The 22,685-nt window shown below is 45.8% G+C and overlaps 1 protein-coding gene across 2 annotated transcripts in view; it reads right to left on the bottom strand.

Moving 5' to 3' along the window:
• POLDIP3 (DNA polymerase delta interacting protein 3) overlaps positions 1-20,185 on the bottom strand; it is a 130,905-nt gene extending 110,720 nt beyond the window's left edge. Inside the window, exons 1-2 of one of the 2 annotated variants that reach the window (XM_078640358.1) lie at positions 20,025-20,185; positions 9,485-9,932 (exon numbers count right to left, since the gene is read on the bottom strand). In XM_078640358.1, coding sequence (XP_078496484.1) covers positions 9,485-9,932; positions 20,025-20,083 — 507 coding nt within the window. In that variant the 5' untranslated portion in view covers positions 20,084-20,185. Of the gene's footprint in view, positions 1-9,484; positions 9,933-19,668; positions 19,816-20,024 lie in introns of those variants that run through there. The other variant, XM_078640353.1, reaches the window with a different exon arrangement.
• Positions 20,186-22,685: the final 2,500 nt, after the last annotated feature.

Here is a 22,685-nt window from a genome sequence, read left to right as displayed (position 1 = left end):
CACGGCCTCCGGAGACAGAAGCAGGCATTTTTCGACCCCAGGCATAGTCGGATCACATGTGAATGTCGCCTTTTTCCAGCCCGTCCGGCGGAGCTCTACAATCAGGCGGCCATTGCGATCGCCTGCGTAGCCACGCCCCTTCTTGGAGGGTTAATAGGTTGTGATGCCTCTAGTGCCGCACAAGATCTAACCTGGAAATTAGTGGACACGCTGACTCAGGCGTTTTCCAGAGGTCCTGCCTACCTAGCCTAGCACAGAGATCCCTTATGTGGATAAGCCACAGTAGTTTCTTATTAGTTAGATTTGATTGGATGTCCCTAAGCTCTGCTCTGTAATACGACAACTCTGGCATCACCCATAGCCTACGCCAGAATGTACTGGGCCTTAGGGCAATCTCTTCATCAATGGGTTGAAGACCCATTACCATGCGGAGGGGGACTAAGGGGGTGCTACGAGGTAGGCCCAATAATTGCCTCATGAAATTGTGCTCTATTTTCATGAGGTTAGAGGGTCTACAATGCCCCCACAGTTCAGCCGCCCTGCTTGGACTTTATATATTTCGATAACAGGGGCAGCTGGCTTGAACGTGGAGGTACTATGCAATTTCATAATCCCCCACACCGTCTGCGTTAGTTTGAGGCCTGCCTTGGCCAATTGTGTTTCCCATACAAGATGTTCTGATAGTGTAATACCCAGGTACTCAAATGTCCTTACTCGTTCCAAAGGTATGACTTCAAGGAAGGGATTTGGGCGAGTGGTTTTGGGGGGTTGAAGATCATGAATTTGGTCTTCGTTAAATTGATCTCCAAGCCTCTCAAATTGCAAAACTCTGCAAAACCATCCAGGCTGCGTTGTATGGCCATTGGTGTTTTGGACAACAACAGGGTGTCGTCTACGAACATCAACGCAGGAACTTTCCCCGAAACTAACCTTGGTGCATCTCTGTCTTTAGTACTATTTAGATGTTCGATAAGCCTATTTATGTAAAGACAGAATAAAGTAGGGGCAAGGACACATCCCTGGCGTACCCTCTTTTTGACAGGGAAGTGTGCAGAGAGTTCCCCATACTTTCCACATCTTACTTGCGCATAGTTCCCTGCGTGCAGCCTCACTAGCACGTCAAGGAGGTAAGGTGGGATCCTAGGGTCGCATAGTACTTTCTAGAGTTTTTCCCTGGGAACTAAGTCGATGGCCGACTTCAGGTTGACGAATATGAGATAGAGGCTGCCACCCTCTATACTCACCGTCTTCCAGTAATATAGCTGAAGTCTGAATATCTGGTCGACGGTTGATGTACTCGCCCTGAAGCCAGCCTGATATGGACTTAGTATTTCCATCTTCTCTATCCAACCCTGTATTCGGTCCAGAATGACCCGTCCCATGAGTTTTTGAGTAGTGTCTATTAGACTGATGGGTCTATAGTTTGAGGGTAGGAGAGGGCAACCTTTTTTATGTATAGGGACTATCTCGGCCCCAGGCCAAGTGTCTGGGTGGGGGGGTCCATACCCTTGAGGATGGCATTGAACAGGGCACACAAGTAGGGGGCCCAGATTTTGGGTTCCATCTGGAACAGATCCACGGGTACTTTATCTAGGCCGGGTGCTTTATTGGGCTACAGATTAATAATAGCATGCTCCACTCTCACACACACCTTCCAGCTGGAACTCCAGGGAAGGCGTTGGAGAGACAATAGAGTCGCCTACTTCATTCTGCTCACCATATAGTGCCCCAAAGTGCGTTTCCCAAACTTTGGGTGCTATATTAGGTTCTAGGGCGGTTTGCCCTCCCCTATTCCCGGAACTTACTATTGCCCAAAATGATTTCAAATCTTTATCGTTCAGGGCCGTCCTAAGGGCTTCCCACTTCTCCACTTCCCAGTTTTTCTTTTCTGTTTGGGTAATCCACTTATACCTTGCCCTAAGCTGTATGATTGCTGGCCTATCCTTTACATTCCCTGCATTTAGGAGGTCCTGTTTGGCTTTTGCGGCAACTTGCGTTAAACCAAGGACATTTAGAACAGTTATTTTTCCTTGGATTTGTCACTGGGAAAAATGCATCAAGCAATTTTGCCGTTAGCTGCTCATGGATTTTTAGGGGGCTGTCCAGTAAGCCTGTTTGAGACTCACCGCTGCCTACCTTCCCCATTTCGATTAACAATGGTAGCACATGCTGGTATATGTTGGCTAGTTTGGGTAGGGATTGCTGGATGTGACTCCATCTCACTCTCCGCCTATTGTTAGATCATGTTAGTGCATTAGGCTCTCTATTAAACATTGGTGGGGGATTGGACAAACCCATACTCCCTGCTTTTATTCATTACTAGGGCATTATGGTCGCTATCCTGCCTCTGGTGGACATAGGAATCGAGGACCCTATCTCAGGTTTTAGTCTCAACCAGATTATAGTCAAGCAAGGAGGCCTGCCCCTCTCTATTAAACGTGAGCTGGCCCGGTCTATCAGATTTGGTCCTCCCATTGCAAGCCCTCAATGAGCGGGCCAAGGTGAGCGAGTTAAGTTGCATGACCAGTGGTGTCCAGGCTTTAACCGGTGGAATCTGTGGGTCGGGTATTGACCAATGCTGGTGCTCCTCAGTTGGAACGTCTAGGGATGGATCAATAAGAGGCTCGAATTGGCAGTTAAAATCGCCTCCTATTATCAACAAGACTGCTGGGTCCAGAGATGATATAAGATATCCCAGCTCCTCTATGGCACCAGATTCCTGTCTGTTGTTCACAGGTCTGGGGTAGACATTGATTAGGGCTATTTGTGTCTTTGAGGAGAGTGTTAACAGAACACATTGGACATCATCGGCGGAGGATGAAATCTGCTCGGCTTTAACGCCAAGATGTGTACCCACCCAAATAGATAAACCGCCTGACGGTCTCACCCTCCCCTTCGTGGTAGCCAGAATATTAAAAGAAGCGATGCCTGCTCTCTGATGTCTTCCCTTGCCCATGTCTCTTGGAATATGCAGATATCATGATTATCTACAACAAATCCCCAATCTGGACAGGGTAATTTGTTCTTAAGTCCAGCCAGGTTCCAGGACAGGATCCGGATACTGTCATCCTGTGCTCTGGCTCTACTCTGTGCCTCTGTGTCGGTATGACACAGGGCCAGCAGATCACTGGAATGGGGTCCGTGTGAGTTGCCAGGTGTCCCGCCTGGTTCTCCACTAGGGCCCCTCTGTATTACTAAAGGTGATACAACCATGGCCCCGCCTTTCTGGGTAGTCACTGATGCTGAACCAGAGCACAGAGCACCGTCTGCGCTACTCCCACCAACCAAGCAGGACCCACTAGACTCCGATGCTGCCCTTTGTGCCTGTCACATGATTGCGGGGTTTTCCCCTTCCTGATGCACCCCTCCCAGTCAGTCCACCTCCTCAAGACCTTCATACCTGTTATTTATCCTGATGTTAAATTGGGGATAGCTACTATACAGGTCCCATCTTCTCTCCTTTGCAGTCTCAGGGCCCATCTTTGCATTCTAGGTGCTACACTCTCGGTTAGCATCATATGTTGTTTGGGATAGAAAATGTCTAGGGAACGAAGACTGATACCTGTTGGGGCATTCTGCTGGTTAATTGGAGTGTAGAGTACATTTCTAACAGAATTAGGCTTTTTAAAAGTAATAACGACATACTCCCCTGAGTCTATTTGCCTGTGGTTTCCCACGCACCCTACTCTTCGCACCATGATTATTTCCCCTGCTCTGGCGTGGTCGAAATGTTTGCATCTTGCGAGCCAAAACAGGCATTTATTTCTAAGTTCGAGTGGGGTCTCTTTTACATTGGGTGCCACTGACGTCCCTGTTAGTATGACAACATATGGGGCACATGCCGGGGGGAGATTTATATGAGGGAGATCGGTTTCACCAGGCACGCTCCTAGCAACTTGATGAACATGCTCTTGTTGCCCACTCTTGTTGCTATTGGTGTCCGGTATTGGGAGGTTAGGGCTAATGCTACATCTTGCGGAAGGGGGACTGCGCTCTGCTCTTGGGGCCTGGCTGAGGTTACTATTACTCTTCACATGTCTACTTCTCTCTACCCCTCCGTCACTTGTAGTAAGTGGGCCCTCCATGATGGATTCTTCCCCTATTGTGTGTATTAGCGGTGGAGTGATCCCATCACAGCCACTTTCCATTCCTCCCCTTGCCTTCTTGGCGGTGGAATTAGGTTGTACTGCAATTCCGGCATCCCCCATTGCCATCGCTTTCTCAAGTTTGTCTAATCTAATGATTAGAGGGGCTAGTGTAGCCCTCACTTTGTCATGTAGAGCGTCCATTAGGTTGCATGCCCATGTGGTGGGTAGGGAGTATCTCCACTATCAGATTGGTGAATAACCTGTTCGGGATCGTACCCTGCGCTCTTATCCTCAATGGCCACAGTCTCTCAACAGAGTTTTTTTCCCCTAGGGCCAGCCTCAGTGGTTGACTTGCGTTTGCCATTTTTGGGGGCGGCTGTGCCTGGTCTACACTTTCGCAGGACCTTTTTTGGTGGAATAACCCGGGTGGGCGTCTTATTTTGTTTGACCTCTGGCGATTGGGGTGTAAATACTAATGTGGGTGGATCCAGTGTTTGATTAAATATATCTGGATTGAGTGACAACCTCCGCTCCGTTAGCTCAATTTCAGTGTTAACCACCCCAATAGCCCTCTGCAGCATTTTATCTAAAGATGTTTGTGGTGGTGGGGGAGCACAACTCGTTTTATTTCTGTTAGAAGCCACCCGTTTCCCCATTTTTCCACTACCTAACTCTTGGTTCATGAACCCAATTTGAACCTAGGGGTAAACAGAGGGAATACACCACCCAGGACAACTTATGCCTTTTTTTCCCCACTATCCGAAACACAACAGTCCCCAATTTTGGCAAGGCTTCTCGCAGTCCAAGGTTTAACTTTGTGGCCCAATTCAGTCAAAATATGTGTGGAAGAGTGCTATAATTGTCTTATGCCATCTCGATCGTACAGCACTTTACCTGGGCCCGGTAGTTACTGGCTTCAGGATCTAGATCTCCATGTCAGTGGGGGTGATGGATGGCTTGCCCACTCTTATCTTCACCTACAGGCACAAGCAGGAACTGCCCTGGGGGGTCGGCCCTGCCCGGCCTCCTACGGCCTATGACGGGCCCGCCCTTGACTCGGGCTTGGCCCGGGGCACGCTCGCACGCGTCCCACGGTGCGTGAGTGCTTCCCGGTTTTTATCAGCCCTCCTGCGCAGGCGCGAACAACGAGCGTAACCCAGCGCCTGTTGGGAGTTGAAGTCTTCTGCTGGCCGTTTCCCTCACGGCGTGGCCTGGTGTCGGGTGTCCCGCTCTGCCGTTCCCCTCACGGCTTGATTGTCAGCAGGAATAAAGGAGAATGGAAGCCGTTCCCCTCACGGCTGTTTGCGCAGGGATTGACAGGTAAGTGTGCCAATTTCAAAAAGCTTACATGTTAGGGGTCAATCAGAGCAAAATAGGGTTTGTACATTCCCCATGCTCATTTTGCATGCGCAAACCAGTTTGTGCATGCAAAAATGGTCATACATCTATCTGGCCCTAGATTCACCAAATCATGTTTTGGACAGAGGATTTCAAGATAACGTCAACAATTTTTGCTCAATTCAAGGAAGCTTCACTCAAGCACAGTGAACAGTTTGTTCAAGTTGGCATCACTTATTTTTAACATTTGTACAGCAATCCATGCCAATGTACAACATAGGCCATTGGAACAACAGGACACCAGTGGAAAGCAAATTTGGAAGAAGGTGGAAACAAGGAAAAAGATTAAAGAACAGGGAGTTTCACAGGCTGGGTGAACAGATGGGGTTTCAGAAGTTTTCTGAAAATGGGCATAGCTGATGAGTTCAACGAGGTCGACAAGTCATCTGGGATTTCTACACCACTTAAATCCGTTTAGATATCTGGTTTTTGAAGAAAAGATCTTCAAGGTCACTTTCGACTATTAGTTATCTGATGGGATATTTGGAGTACCAGTGGAATTTAGGTGTTCTGTTGAAAGTTCTTGCTGAATTTCAAATATATAACTGACATTGTTTAGGGTTTTGTAACTGAAGGAGGATGAACAGCAAATTACGTTACTGTGGGGCAGCATGGGTGGTCTTAAGGAGAAGGGGAGCAAGAAGTTTTTTCTTTGATAAACATCAGAGTGGCATTGTCTCTAGTAGATGTTACTGCATCTGTCAAGGTTTTGGGTCATGTTGAGAACCTTGTCTGAGGTTGTAGCCAGTTATTCCAAGGAGTTGGCCGGGATATCATCCATTCTGGTATAGAAGTACCTCGTGTCCTAATCTACAATGCGGTCTATTGCATTGTAAAGGCACAAAGAATTGCAAGAAAAGGGTACTCTAGACAACTTGTCAAAATGTATTAGAGAAAAAATGGCTTCATACTTAAAATGTAGCAGATGTGAGACCTCACCAAAACTTAATTTTCCTAGTCCAAGACCGAATGCAGACGCAGACTGGGAGGAAACAGCCTCTCCACCTGGCTCTTTACAGACTAAAAAAGCTACCTATGGGACAACATCACTCTCACCCTATGTGAACAACCACCGTCAGATCCAAGGACAAAGAAGCGCTGGATGCCCCTAAATCAGAGATACTCAAAGTGCGGCCCTCCTGCCCTTAACATGAGGCCCGCTGGAAAGCAGCAGCACTGGCTACTGTTTGCTTGACTCGGCACGAACCTGAAAAAAAGGTTTTAAATATACAGCAAGCACTTATATATTTGCAATTAGGGAAAGGAAGTAACTAGGCCCTTAACTTTTGGAACACCTTCATTTAAAAAGACAGCAAACGTGTAAAAATACAATATAGTTTTCTAAATTAAAAAAGTGCATTTATTTGACCTGTAAATCCATTTCACCCTTGTAAATCAAATTAAGGCAGTGCATTCAAAAGTTTTTTTTTTGTTTTTAAGTGGTGGTTTTCAAACAAATTTAGAAAAATTCACCCCCCCCCCCGCCGACAATGCCATTAGTGATTACATCCTAGCACAGGAGATGGTTTTGAACAGCACGCATCCTGAAGTCGTGCATCTGGAGTTCCTCTTACATGTGATAATGAAGAAAAAGGAGGGAAATTGAAATAAAACAATTGCCCAGGGTCACACAACTTGGTCAAGTGGAGAAGTTGCGATTCATCCCAGGTTTTCTGTTTTCACATTGCGCAACTACGTTCAGCCACTAAATATACATGCTTTCCTTCCCCTACAATGATTGACTATACAGCTCCCGCTGGCATCAGTGCTGCCCTCAGTCACACCAAAGGCCCCAATTGTAGCTTTCAATGGGGAGTCTCCGGTTTGCAAAAGCACTGCAGGCTCGGGCGAAGGTCTTCTAAGAGGGACCACCACTTGGAGAGGTAAGTTGGGATGCTGGGGGTTGGTTAGGCCACCCAAGGCAGTGAGGCGTCGGGTGCCTTTTAGGGTTGGATTTTCTTACCAGCTCGTGGTCGCGGTTGGGGGGACCTTCTGGTTTGAGGCTGCAGGCGTCAGCTGGAGGCAGGTTAGGGGTCACCGGATCTCGGGTCAGGATCGCCGGGGGACCTCCTCTTAGTGTTGGGCCACTCTTACTCAGGCTGTGGGCGTCCGGTGCAGACCAGTGGATCCTTGCGGAACTGGAGTCTGTTGTTTGAACAAATCCGGTGTTCACAGGAGACAGTTTTTGGGATTGAAGGCAGGCAGGTCCTCTGGGTTTGTCAAGGTTGCTGGCTGCAGGACACACTGGGATTTCGCTGGAGCAGGTTCATGGTGGGGACAGGCAAGTAGGGCTGGGGCCAAGAAAGTGGGCATCCTCCTCGTTAGCTTTCGCACAGCTGTTCGTCCTATTCTTCTTGCAAGTTCTTGTCTGAGGAAGCAAGGTTCATGGGTGCCCCTACATACTAGATTTAGGGGTCTTTCAGATAGGTAAAAAGATTGGGACCAACGGGTCCCTTCCCCAGGGTGGGTACACCCCTGTTATGCCACCGCCCCAAAGGGAGGGGGGCATAAGCCTTTCCCTGGTTGGCTGGTTCCCCCCATCTGCAAGATGTGTGCCATGTCAACTCTTCACTTTCTTCTGCAACAAAACACGCAGCCTGCAAAGGCAGTGTGTGAGTGTAGTGGTACAGGGCCTCTAAGAGTGGCACAATAAGTTCTGCAGCCCTTAGGGTTCTTCCCTGGTCACAGTGCCCTGGGTACCTGTACTACCATTGACCTGTGGCCAGAGATGCCAATTGGGGTTTGATTTCAGTGCAGTTTTAGGGAAAGAACATGGGCCCTGGGTACTGGATTTTCAGGAGCCCAGGGCACACTTAGTCAAAGGACATCAGCAGTTCAGCAAAAAGTGGGGGATACCATGCAGAAAGAGGGCATTTTCTCACAGCTTTATATTGTTTGGCAGCGACATTTTCACTTAATAGCTCCCTTTCAGTTTCCATTATGTATACATGTGGCTACATGACACTACAGGTGATTGTCAGATGCAGGCTTTAGAGAGACTAGATTTGTGAACAGATGGGGCCTGTGTATTTTTCAGAAGAGTGGTTATTGGGAGGGATCAACACACCTCTTTCAAGAGGTCGGTTTTTATTTTAAATTTAAATCTGTCAGATTCGTTGATTTCTTAGGTCTGAGCTAAACTAACTCAAGAGTTGCTATCCCAAAATACTGACTGCCCCACCTCTATGGGCCTTGCAACTGAACTGAGCATGAGTGGTCAGCCTAGCATTAAACTGGATATATAGTGAGGAGCAAAGGACTACACATTTTGGGTTTTGCTCTTGTACTCTGAAGACAGTGCAGGGTAATATAAACTTTCTGTGCCACTGGTAGCCAGTGAAATTCATCAGGTTCAGGCAGAATCTATCAGCTAGATTAATTTACAATATAAAGATTATAGCCAGTAGTTTCTTTTAGTTCATCATGGGCAATCTTCAAAACAGTAATCCAGGAAAGAGATTGGGTTGATAAAACAATTTTTGAATGTACTGTACAGATGTGCTGGGAGTTTGGATGAAGCATTAAAAGACTGCTTTCTCCCATCACTATGAGGCTGGTGTATGGAGTATTCCTCGTAGTTGCCATCCTTTTTTTTGCAATTTTACGTGAAAAACATTTTTAGTCCACTATCAGTTTCAAAATGAACCCTTCATCTGGCACCCACATAACTGCGCTCTCACCTTGTAGATCCAACATGCAATCTCAGGTACCACTCACAAACTCATAGCCCTCACACTGCTTGCTCCAAATGATCCATTACGACACATTTCAGAATGCCCCTATCAAATACTCCATCACATGTCTCCAAATTCTCCTTGGCATTATGTTAGAAAGAAAAAAAAAGAATCACAGATCCTCAAGAGGAAGTGTGCTTCTGAGTTTACTACTACCTATGAGCACAACATTCTGCTAATACTATCCAATGTAATTACCACATGAAAAAGAAATAGGGTACACACTGAGCAAAAAAAGACTAGGATTCGATCAAGCGTAGTCACCTGGATGGTCTTTGTAATCTTCATGTTAGATGAGCCTGAGGCCACTGCGGGGCTGATGATGGCTGCAGGAGCATTACGCTTGAAGCCAATTTTCTCACGAGCATCCAACATTTTGCCAAATGGCTCACTGATGTCACTGTGCAATTTCCGCGAGTTGAGCATCTCTCGAGCGTCCTGCACTTTGCCCTGAATGCGGAAACGGGCATCCTTCTGTGCCAACTTTTCCCGAGCATCTTTTAGCCCCAGTCGCTGGCGAGCATCTGTGATGCCTATCTTTTGACGGGCGTCAAACGTCCGTTGGAAACCAGCAGCGGGAACAACAGCTCTGTTGAAGGTGGGCTGGGAGTTTCCAGTGCGTGCTGGGACTCCTGCACGTGGCGGTACTCCAAAGCGCGGTGCAACTCCAATGCGTGAGCGGATACCACTTGCCACCGGTCTTGAATTTAGTCTGGAAAAAAAAAGTCAAATTGGTCAATGTTTCTGGATTAATCACCGGAATGTAAATTTGCCCTTGGCAGTGTCATGACACAGAAACAACATGGACAGCAAGAAAAGTTTCAGAAACTGGGCATACGTGAACCACAGACCGCTCCCAGATAACCATACCACCTGACAAGAAAAACAAATGGCAAAACTCCTCTATTTTGAAGGGCAAATATATAATGTAAGATTTTAAGACAGAACGTTGTCAAATGGAACTTCTGTCTCTCATTTACAATTATCTGCAAGTGAAGTGCCAGCCGTGCAGGCAGGTCCTGAGGGTTTACTCCCATCCCATCACATTTATTCCCTGACTGTGCCCTTTGGGCACATTGATTAACAAGCATTTACAATGCAACGGTCTCGGCATTTCAAAAGTTAGAGCTATTAGCATTGTAAATGAACGCGAGTTTAAGGTCTTGACATTGTAAATGACAAGGTCTTTTATTTATGTTTTAAAAACCAAAACATAAATAAAAGTCATTGTCATTTACAATGCCAATAGCTCAAAGTCGCCTAATGTGTAGGGCAACTACAGTAGCCTCCTGACGAGTGCCCTTTCACTTAATTTTTTACAAATGGTGGTGGTGTCCGTGTGTGCATGGCAGTGGTGGTGTCCGTGTGTGCACGGCAGGGGTGGTGTCCGTGTGTGCACGGCAGGGGTGGTGTCCGTGTGTGCACGGCAGGGGTGGTGTCCGTGTGTGCACGGCAGGGGTGGTGTCCGTGTGTGCACGGCAGGGGTGGTGTCCGTGTGTGCACGGCAGGGGTGGTGTCCGTGTGTGCATGGCAGGGGTGATGGCAGTGGTGGTGTCCGCGTGTGCGTGTGTGTAATGAAGGAAGTGATGAGGCATACACACTTAGGCAACTGAAAAACAAAGCAGTGCCTCTTTGACTGGATTGTCATCCGTTCTTTACTTTAATGCATATGAACTAAATGCAGCACATAGTATAGATACGCAAAAAAAGTATTCTCTAGCTCCTTACCAGCTAAAGATCTAACTTCAGACATTATAGCATCTGCATGCTAATAATTATGTGTGAGTCGGACGTGGTGCACGCGCACATATGCTCACAGCGTGTAAAACATGCAGGAATGGGGCATCAAGGATTCCCACACGTTGCTCAAAAATGTGTATTGCCTATTATGTCCGCTCCCCCCGAATTAACAGAACTCTCACATAAATAAGAGGGATTACTCCTGGCTAGATGTAACAAAGGCCAAAGTGTGCAAAACTTACATAGTAGGAACAGATTAATCTAAATGGGCAGAATATGCATTTTTACAAACATCCAACTGTTAAAAATATATGCAGCGATCACAAGTAAAATAACCAAAATCCTGAACACTTCTACAACCTCTCATAACAAAAGCTCTTCAAAAATCAAACTATAAATATGCAGTGAACTAATTTTTGAAACGCCTTTGTATGAGTCAAAATGAATGTATACTCTGTAAAACACAATAATGAAGGAATAGACTTTGAATTGTACAGACCTTGGTCAAACACAATGATCAACTGCAGACCAGTAAGATGCAAACACTGCAATGTGCAAATGTTTATTCTTGAGCGGACATACATTAGGCAATGTAATCATGACAGCCTTGCATGCAAAATAACGAAGAAAAATCAAGTTACTTTCTATTTACAGTACATCATGACACAGTCTTCCTTGGCATTTGGCAACACAATGACGACATTTTCCGTCAATACCACAGTACATCAGCTTGGCACACAACTGAAGGGCAACACCACAAATGTATCAAATAGAAATTCTGTAAAAGTGCACTTTGCAGGCAGCACTGGCTAGATACTGCTAGTGAAAAACTTGACCCTGCCTGTTGATCAGCGCCGCGCGCTGGTATGCAGACTCCCCCTGCATTCCACAGAGGCGCGCGACGCGATCCGGCCTGCCATGCAGACAAGACCTGGCCGCGCGCACAACGTTATCCTATGGAAAAACGCTGCGCGCGGCCAGGTCTTGTCTCCCATCGGCGTCTCAGACTGCTGAGACGCCGACAATAGTTCTCGGCGAGAACGCGCTTTCAGCGCGTTATAGCCGAGCCCTAAAAAGCGCTTTTGTTTGTTTTAGAGGGATGCTGGATAAAGTAGCCGGATTGCGGTAGAATGCGAAGACATCCATCCTTTCAAAACTTGTTTTAATGTCTTGGAAAACTATAACAACAATTGATGTACAGAATGTTGAACAATGTTAAACATTCACCCCAGAACAGAGATCCGGGCCTAACTTCACTGTATTTTTTTCTCCCATTCCAATCCACTTAAACCCCAGCCTAATGCAATTCAGTCTTGACCCTGCTCCCCATGGGAACAGTCCAGCCCAAACTGCCAGGCCAGGTCCTCCCTAGACCGGGAACAAGCATTCTGGGACCGGTGTCGGGGTTTCATCCCTCCTCAGCCAGGCTAGCTTGACTTCAGTGGCATGGAGAGCAGATGACCCATGTCTGGACATACCCATCCCTCTCAGGGTGAGAAATGCAAAAAGAACAATTAGTAGACAAGAGTGTTGAACAATGTCAAACATTCGCTCATGTACAGTTCAGGCTGGACTGCTCCCATGGGGAGCAGTGTTACAACTGATTTGTTAGTGTTTGGAAAGTTTCAGCACTCCGTCCATCATCTTGTTGTGTTGCTATGTGTTCCCTAAATGGTCAGGGTACGTCTAGACATGGATCCCTTTCTCACTGTACCACTGGATTCAAGCTAGCCTGGCTGATGAGGGGGTAATACCCCGAAACCGGCCCTAGGATGCTTGTTTCCAGTCCAGGGAGGACCTGGCTTGGCAGTTCAGGTTGTACTGTCCCCATGGGAAGCAGGGTCTAGGCCGATTTGCATATGGCTGGGTCCCAACTGGGGTGGCATGGTGTGCAAACCAATGGATTAAACCCTGATTTGTGAATAGGGGTGAGTGAAAGGTTTCAGCCCTCCGTCCATCATCTTGTTGTGTTCATGTATTTGAGTCATGGAATATGTAAGCAGTTATCAAAATGCATGCAGTCTAGTAAAATGGTTCTACATAAGTGAGCTTCTGGATTTTTCCAAATTCTGTGCCATAATAATAGGGGTTGAAATCCCATTTAATATAGTCTTCTATATGGTTCAGCCCAACCTCTTCATTGCAAAAAGACGCTGCAGCAGAATGTGGGACATCTAGTAGCCTTCTTATAAATGTATTTTCTAGAATTTGTCAAGATTTACAATTAGCATACTCCCAGTTCCCCCCACACTTACTTTTAAAAATGCAAAGCAGCTCACTGATGGATTTGTGTCCCAGCGTTTTGGAAAATCAGAAAACTGATTCAATTGCCCTTTGAAATTGCATAACTCTTATATTCACTAAAAGCTGGCAGTTAAATTCTATATCAATCAGGACTCAAATACGTGAAGTGTTTTTTCCCCATAATTTCTTCACCACTAAGCTTACATTTTCTGGTCTTCAATAGTTTGGGCCCACATTTCATTACATAGGACTTGGTGAGGTTTGTCTTTAGTCCTAAACTATTCATAAAGTTGTTAAAAGCATCTATCAGGGACTGAAGTCTATTAACGGTTAGAGCAATGAGAAAAGTGTCATCTACATAAAATACAGGAATTTCTTGTGAGTGGACCATTGGGGATTTTTTCCAGCCCTCACCAAGTGCTCTCATGGGGAATTCATGTAAATTAGAAAGCGAACTGGTGCTAAAACACACCCATGCCTGACCCGTTATTGATTGGAATTCTTCGGTGAGGTCTCCATTCCTGCTAGAACCGACTCTGGCTGTTGCGTGTGTGTGTGTGTGTGTGTGTAGTCTACAAAGCAGTAAGATAATTGCACTATCAATACCTCTCTGAGACATACTTACCCACAGATTGGGACGGTCCACAGTATCAAAACACATGTTTAAGTCCATGAAGGCTAGATGGACAACCTTTTTTGGCCTATTAAGTCTTTAGAACTAGGATATTTCCCACCCAAGCTGAAATCCTCTAAACATTAAATACCTGCCCAAGAAGAACTACCTCTAACCATCCAATCCAGCAAACTACAGCCCAATTTCCAGTGATTTATTCCTAGGTAAACTATTTGAAAGATTGGTTTTACTTAGCTCTCCAATTTTATTAAGGAAAATGACATCAGTTACAGGCCGAAGCAAAGAGTCAGCCCCTGTATTTATATAGGATGGCCTAAACCACAGTGTGTACAAGAGCAGAGCGGCTGCCTAACTGCTTCTGAACTTACAAGCAGTATTTAACACTGTTCAAGGTAGCATGCACCACAGCTGCGCAGAGATGTGAAAGGAAGCATGCACCACGGTGATGAAAAAACATGAATGTTAAAAGGTGCGGTCCATTTTTAAGCTGTGTACTGTGCAATGGGGGAAAGGAAGCACGCACCACAGCTGTGCACTGTGCAGAGATGTGAAAGGTAGCACGCACCACAGCTAAACAGAGGCATTATTTAGCAGCCAGAAAGCACGCACAAAAAGCAAGTGCTAATAATTAAGTGCCCATGTGCGTACCAGCAGACACCGGCTCCAATTAAGCCCCCAGCAAGGGCCTGTGTTACGTTACGCCCCTGGATCGAGCAAGCACCAAAAGCAATGTGGGGAAAGGAAACACGCACCACAGCTGCGCAGAGGTGTGAAAGTAAGCGCGTACCATGGGGATGAAAAAATGCTAATGTTAAAAGGTGCAGTCAATTTTTAAGATGGTACTGAAAAAGAGGTGACTATAGAGGCCAACTACAGAGTACAGCAAATGTCTTGATAATAACATACTAACACAAAGATAACGGTGCAGGAAGAAAGAGCTGACATAGATGAAATGCGAGTGCTGGAAAAAGAAGCGCGCACTCTTGTGGCGGTGGGGTCTGTCCCTTGGTGGAGGGGACGCGCCTTGTAAGGATAGCTGCAAGGTCTTGAAATTAAACATGATCCACAAAAGATGGCACACTGCGCGTCGCTGCTCGCTCCCAACCGCTAAACACTGTGGGATTACCATTTTCAGAAAAGGTGGGACATGCACCCGCCTTTGACCAATTGCGTCCTTTCATTTTTGAAAGCCACATGCAAAGGCCGATAGCATGTGTGAAAAATCGAACACCACACGCACGAGTTTGCAGAAACATTGAAGTGATTCCAAGATGCCTTCTCCTAGAGCAACGAATGCGTGCTGCGCTAGGCTCGACCTAAAAAAGAAGTGGCGGGACTATCTTAGATAATCAGTAAGGAAGTGGCATCATGGCGTATGGCACCGTAGCGCGTGAAACGCGTGACATCACAGGAAGTGGAATCACAAGAAGTGACATCAGATCTTAAGCCCTCACATATATGTTTAGCAGGGGTATCATGAGTATATTTTAGCACATTTCGAGTATACTTGCAACCCCTCCTGATTTAGGCAGAAGAGTCATACTTTTGAATGCTACACAAACAAATCTTGCCTTTTGTCAGCGTAAAGCTTCCTCTAGCCATAGTGCTTTAAAAGAAAAAATTGTAATATTTAAATTATTACAACGTCTCTTCAGGGGTAGTAAGCGCTATATAAATGCTATTTATTTTGTGCAAATACTGGGAAAGATCAACACATCTGACTCTCTTACAGTGCATGCATATCTCTTAAACAGAGCCTGAACAAAGTGAAAAGCTGTCTCTCTAAAGTATGTGTGAAGTGCTTACAAGATGTGAGCCTTTCTTTCCCCCCTGCTGCATTTGCTTCTAGGTGTGAGGTTTCTGACTGCTGCCAGCCAGGAGACTCGAACAAAAGGAGGTCTGATGACGTCTCAGATTCGGCCTTTGTTATGGGCCAGCAAGAGTCAGAAATAAGAGCCCCATCCTGTGCCCACCTGCACGTTGTTGCGGATCGAAAGCAGACAACTTGCAGGTGCTGGATGTTTGGAAATTACACCAGGGCGAATTCAGCATCTTTTTCAGTGCGGCCCAATTTCTTGGCAGGTTGGACGGCGTCCACCCTGTGAAAGAAGTGGGTGAACACCGTCCACCCCCGTGTACCCCAGACTTGTGCCCTGTCTTAGATGATAAAGACAGATCACTACCTGTGCACAATGACACAAAAACCACCCTATTGCCATATGACCTAGAAACTTCATGCACTGCCAAGTAAATCCAGAAAGTGAGAAACCTTGAATTGCGCATGGATCCAGGTCGAACCCAGATGATATGTGTCAAGGAGCAACTTCTACACAATGAAAACACTGACACTCATGGATATCACAAAAACAAGCTATTGTTGCACGGTTTCTGTTTGGGAAAAGTACGCCTGGGATCAGAAAACGTCAGTATGTAGGGACTAAGTCACTATACCACATCAGTACCTATGGTCACAAATTCTGACTAACTCATAGTGCCTTACCCACCCTCCTAACCTTCCCAGAGTAACAGGTACATTGGCACCCTAGAACAAAACACTGTAGTCCTCCAGGGGAACCACAGTAACAGGTCATCACCTGTAGTTTCCTCACTCATGCATGTCCATAATAAACAGAAATAAGACAAGATCAGTTTACAATAATTATTGAAACTATTGAGCTCTATTATGAAGCAACTGTGCTGCAACTAGAAAACATACAAAACTTAGCAGTGTGATTAGCATTACTATTAAACTGCACACAATGAAAAGCCCTATCATGGTTAATGGTATATCTGCCTAAGCCTAGCCTCACTACATAAGCACAATGATAAATCAATGATCTCTGGGAGTGATGCCAGGCTCCATACCTGGAACCTGTCATTAGCTGGGCTGCATCTCAGATTGCACACAGCTGGCACGCTCGTCCCGGGACCTTTCCTCTGCTGGAGATTCTCCTCTCTATTTCCAAAAAGCAAGTCTCAGCTTATATGATGACAATGCCATGCTCAAAAACAGCAGCTGGGTCTCTCTATTACGTCTAGGGGTTAGTGTCCGGCCACAGAGAAAAACATGGCAGTGTTGTTTGACCCTGTTCGAAATGTTCAGACTGAATCCCAGCAGAAGAGTTTAAAAAACAAAACATGTGCAGTCAACTTCTAGAATAACAGTGTGGCACAAAACCAAACGTGTTACTTTGTAACATGTGCAAAGCAAAAACAGCTTACAACGTGTGCAGTTAGGCTAACATAGGAGAGAACTATAGTGGGCCCAATAGGGGATTCACCATACTATCCTCACTCTTGCGATCTCCAAATAAATTATACCAAGAACCTATATCTTGGCACTCCGTTTCATCACATGCAAAATTCAAGGAATATAAAAACACTGCAGCAAGACTCCTATGCCTTAAAAACAGAGAACACAATACTATACTGCACCCACTCCACTGGCTGCCTGTAGCTAGATGGTCAATGTTCAAAGAACTTAGTACAGTTCAGAGAGCAACCTGAGTAAAAGGACCACAATGCCCACAAATTACATTTTTAACAATACACAAACACTGTACTCCAGGCGAGTACCAAGGATTGTCATAGTGGCTCACAATAAGAAATCCACACACAAACAGTATTATCTGTACAAACCATCAAGCCCTGAAACGTATTGCCAGACAAGATTTGAAGAATCCAGGAGACTTTACATTTCAGAAGGCAAGTGTAAATAAACTTGGTTGTTCTAATGATAATTACATCAACTGCTGATGCAGGGAAAGAACAATGAACAATAACCTCCTAGAAGTATAAGCACAGTCCTCAGGTATGGAACATTCCCAACCAGTACATTATGTTCAGACAACAGGCACCGACCCATACTGGGGAGCTCCATCCAACATAAAGGTGCAATGACTGTGGCATGCTGATGGAATAGAATAACTCTGCCATCCCAACTAAGAGATATGCCTCTCAAATCAGTTCTAGAAGTACACACTGCCACTCTTCTACAGAAGATCAACAATCTGCTAAATGACATGGAGGACTCCAACCATATATCCCTCTGCACTCTCACTTCACTAACATAGGAAACAAGGTCTACCCTACTTCCTAGCTGTAACCACAAGATGTTGGACAATTACTCTAGTCTACATGACGGCCTTCCCGTTATCGATTTGATATAATCCATGTCACCATATACAAGTTAACTACCTGATCCCTCATCAACTGGAGAGGCATATAATATATGAAAGGACCTATGGAACTATCATGGAAACAAGATGGAACAGATTAAGGCTATACAGGCCCACTTACCAAATTATTCAATGTTTCGCCCTCCCTCTTTTGCCTTCTCAATACCATAAATGTCAAACAAAAGAAAAAAATCAAAATGAACAACCTGGTACATTAACTGGCTATTTGGATTACAATAAGAAATACCATAAAGGGACCTGAAGGACTGTCAGCTTATTAAAAACTATTAACTGTGTGCCTATCTCCCACACTTCTTAAACCATCACACAGCTAAGCTGATTACTATAACCACACCTCAGTGGTCCTCATGCAGAACATGGAAACACTTCCACAAAAGACCAAAACAAAGACAACACCCTTCTAAGCACACTCCTTGCACTAGTAGCATGCTGCCCACGTAGGCAAGAACTTCATTAACCCACATAGGGATAGTAAGCGCTATATAAATGAAATAATGCAATACAATACTAACCACATCCAAAGTGTTCTGCTACATTTTGCTGGTCACCAGAAGTCTAACACAATCTGAATGTCCCAAATAGTCCTGGACTCCGAGCACTGATACCCTCTTATGACAAAAAAAAGATGACGCTCATGCAGTGCATCTAGCAAATCACTTTACTTGACGTCTAAAGGCAACCATCTAAACGAGGACAGTAACACTGTATTTGTGAAGATCTCCTACACCCCCACTCTTCACACCAGTTACCTCTTCCAAATCTATAAGATTACAAAGTGGACAACATCCTACTATACCCACCATAAGAAATCTGATTGAGCAGGCAAAAGATAAACTACGATAAGGGAAATGCGGAGTTAATCAGCACTGTCAGCATACACAAGTTTTAAATATCCACATCAATCTCTCACACTTTCTCAGCAATCACTTAGTAAAATAATGAGCCCCATAACATGGCAATCACACATCGGTGACTGACTGACCTCGGTGGTCATGATGCATGACACGTTAACACTTCCCACATACATAGGCTCAAACCAAGGATAACACACTTTCAACCACACACCTACACAGTGTCACGAGATACCTACATAGATAAGTATTTCAGGGCTCCACAGAGGGATATAGTAAGCGCAATACAAATGCTGCAATACAGTACATGGAAAAATGGCCCCCTCCTACATGCAAAGGCTGGCAAAACAGGGTCCCCTTTTCCAAAAAAGGAACTATCAGAAACCCAGTCATGCAATGCTCAACTCTAGGGCCCCTATCAAATGAAATTATGAGTCTCCTCTCTCACTAATAGCCAGGAAACTCCCTCGAATTAATTAGATTAATCTTCCTTGAAATGAGCACCCTAGCTTCCAAAGACAGAACTATCCGCTTACACCCAATGAAAACACCTTATCTGTCCTTCTGAATTATCAGCACGCCTCTTGCTTCACTGTATTAATGTCATCTGACCAACTTCCAGTATTTTATGAATAGTGAAGTGTATTTTTCAGACCTATAGGGAAACCTCTTTCTCCCCATCGACCCAGATCACCGAAGGACCCCCTTGCCACGACCTATAACGTTTCCTTCCATAACCCAACAGTCCCATTTAATACTTCTGCCACACTAATCACGTACATATGGCTGCCACCCTCCGCAATCAGGGGGACCCTTGTCCGTTCCACTCCTTCGACTCTCTTCCTTCCGTTCATGAATTGTCTGGCATCCACCCCCAGAAGCCTCTGCTTCACTACTCCCTCCGTGAATTAAGCAGCCCTTCTCCTCTCCATGGATCTCCTGCGCTCCCGATTTACACCAGGGTCTACGTTATGGTGTATCCCTCTTGTCTATTCGTTGACTGACAGCTTCTCCAGGCCGAGCAGGGGAAACACCTGAGGAACAGCCGCTAAAAGGAACTAGATTTTAGGCTGTGGGCGGGGCATGCGCTGCGTAACCCACTGGCCTTTCGTGCACTCCGGGGGCTTCGTGCTCACCTGCCCGGAGCCGCTAGCCCCCGCTTCCTGATCAGGTCATCCAGGGACAGGTCGGCCATGTCGGCACTAGAAGATCGCAGCTCCGAAACCGGGGAGCTTTCTGTGCGTCTCCTCACCAACGGCCAACGAGTATTTCCGGGCCACGCGGCGCTTTCCGGTTCCTCGTAGCCAATGCAGAGCGCGGAAGCCCCGCGCCTGTAGAGCGAGGCTTAACACGCAAACAGAGGCCCATTATTTCGAACTCAATGCGGCCGCCATTTCGGAATGGTACTAGAATAAACTTGAGATTTTATTTGCTGGCAAAAAACATGCGGAAGACTCTCCAAATTTAAAATCCTTTCAGTACATAATGCATGGCTTCTCGTACACTCGAACTATAAGAGGCAACGAACATCGAAGTAAGTATTCGGAACTAAGATTTAAAGAAACAGATAGCAAAGCGGTATGAACAACAGTGTCAAGTCGAAGACCTAAGGAAGCCTCTGCTCTATGCGATTTGGGAACGATGGTTCCCGAATGAAACATTGGAAAATGAGGAATTTCCTAGTTATCACGAAGGAAAGTTTCAATTCTATTAAGGACGCGAGGCGAGGATTATGCATAACCTCTCTTCACTTTATTGACAGCAAGTTCAAAGGTAAAACAAAAACCACTCCTTGAACTACATATCCCATGAACAAAGTGGTAACCATGGACACCAAGTAACTAATCACTGTCCATTAAGCAGGTCCATATAAGCAATCCTCCAGCGTAGTCCTTCATCTTTCGCTGCTGCAGGAAGTTAAGCCATCCGTATTCTACTCCGCTTTGGGATCAGAACCTAGGAGAACAGAAAACACGATAAATTCCAGACCCAGCAAAATTCATGAATAAAAAGAGCAAAGGGCTATCAGGCAACAATACCATGTAATCAAGAATACAAGCACAAATGAAGTATGTAAGAACCTATTTAGGATTCACGCAATGCATAAAGAGAACAAGAACAGTAATACAAATGCACATTGTACAAAAGAACTGAAAGGAAACAATCATAATACCAAAGTATTTCCCTGATACGAAGTAATATATATCAGAACACCCAAGAAGTTAGACAGATCGTCAGGGTGGGAGGCAAGTAAACATTGCCTGGGGGGGATAATCCTCGCCTCCGCGTCCTTAATAGAATTGAAACTTTCCTTCGTGCTAACTAGGAAATTTCTCATTCTGTCAGGAAGCGGAGGCGAGGATTATGCAAGTTCAAAGCTTAATTACCACCAACGCTGCGGCTTCGTGAATTGGTCTGAAATAAAACTTTTTAAAAGTGGATTCCAAAGACCAATTCATTATGTCTTCCAACCTGCTACCTACCTGGACAGCTTTGGAAGGTAGCCCCCCTAGTAGAATGTGCACCATACTCCCTGACATCAATGCCGGATTCCAACATAACCCATTTGACCCATCGAGCGATGGTAGGAGAGGACACCGCCTTAAACGTTTTTTTAATGGCAATCAAGAGTTGCCAGTCTCCAGGAGGTCGAACCTCCGATGTCATATCCTCGTAGGATTTCAAGCATCTGACCACACACAATTTTGGAGAATCCGGGAAAGCAGGATAAGTTACTGACCTTGTACTCGATTTAGTCCTCCTGGTAATAGTAAAAGTAACCCCTTCCGGGGTAAAAATCTGAGCAGAAATGTCAAGCGCTCTGACGTCGGACGCTCTCTTGCAGGAGATGAGACATAGGAGCATGGCTAGCTTAGCCGATAACTCCTTCCTGGATAGAAAACTGTTATCTTGCCAAGAGTTCAGCAAATGAAGAACTAAATTAACATCCCAAAGACCCGCATAACGAGGCTCGGGAGGGCGAGAAAGTCTAATACCCTTCAAAAGCTTACAGACCCAGGGATGTTCGCCAACTGGGGCTCCATCCACCAAAGAATGACCAGCTGAAATGGCCGACCTGAAAGAATTAATAGTGCAATAAGCTAACCCTTGTTGAAAGAGTTCCGCCAGGAAGTTAGCTACCTTGGCAAAGCTGGCGCCCACGGGATCTAGGTGTTTCACCACACACCAACGAACCCATCTCCTCCATGCGGATCGGTATCGCTTGGTAGTACCTGGGGCCCAGGCTTGTTGGATAAGGAACTAAGCATCTCTCGAAAGCGAGATGTCAGTCCATCGTCCCCTGAAATCCTCCATGCCATAAGATGTAGATGGCCCTAGAGAACCAGAGGATGAGGCTGACCCAGGGGATCTGACAGGATTCCGTGGAACAAGGGCAGTCAAATCGGTCTGTCCCAGGACAACTCCAGAAGGGACGGAAACCAAATCTGGGCCCTGCAAATCGGGGTAATCAGGATCAGAGATGCTCTCTGTCGACGGACCTGGGCAGCAACTCTTTGGATGAAAAGGAACGGAGGAAAGGCATAAGCTAGGATCACCAACCAATCCTGAAGGAAAGCGTCCACAGCTTCCGCTCCCGGATCCAGCCTCCGACTGAAAAATCGGGGAAGTTGGGCATTCCATCTGGAAGCAAACAGATCCACCAGAGGAAGACCCCAAAGACTCGTGATCTGAAGGAAACCCGCAGGGTCCAACCTCCAGTCTCTGGCATCCCTGAAGTGTCTGGAGTTCTAATCCGCTACACAATTCTGATCCTCTGGGAGATATTCTGCCGTCAC

The sequence above is a fragment of the Lissotriton helveticus genome, chromosome 1_1, assembly GCF_964261635.1.
Source record: "Lissotriton helveticus chromosome 1_1, aLisHel1.1, whole genome shotgun sequence".
In the NCBI taxonomy this organism is placed as follows: domain Eukaryota; kingdom Metazoa; phylum Chordata; class Amphibia; order Caudata; family Salamandridae; genus Lissotriton; species Lissotriton helveticus.
The sequence above is the reverse complement of the archived record's forward strand: the minus strand, read 5'-3'. Positions and strand labels throughout refer to the sequence as shown.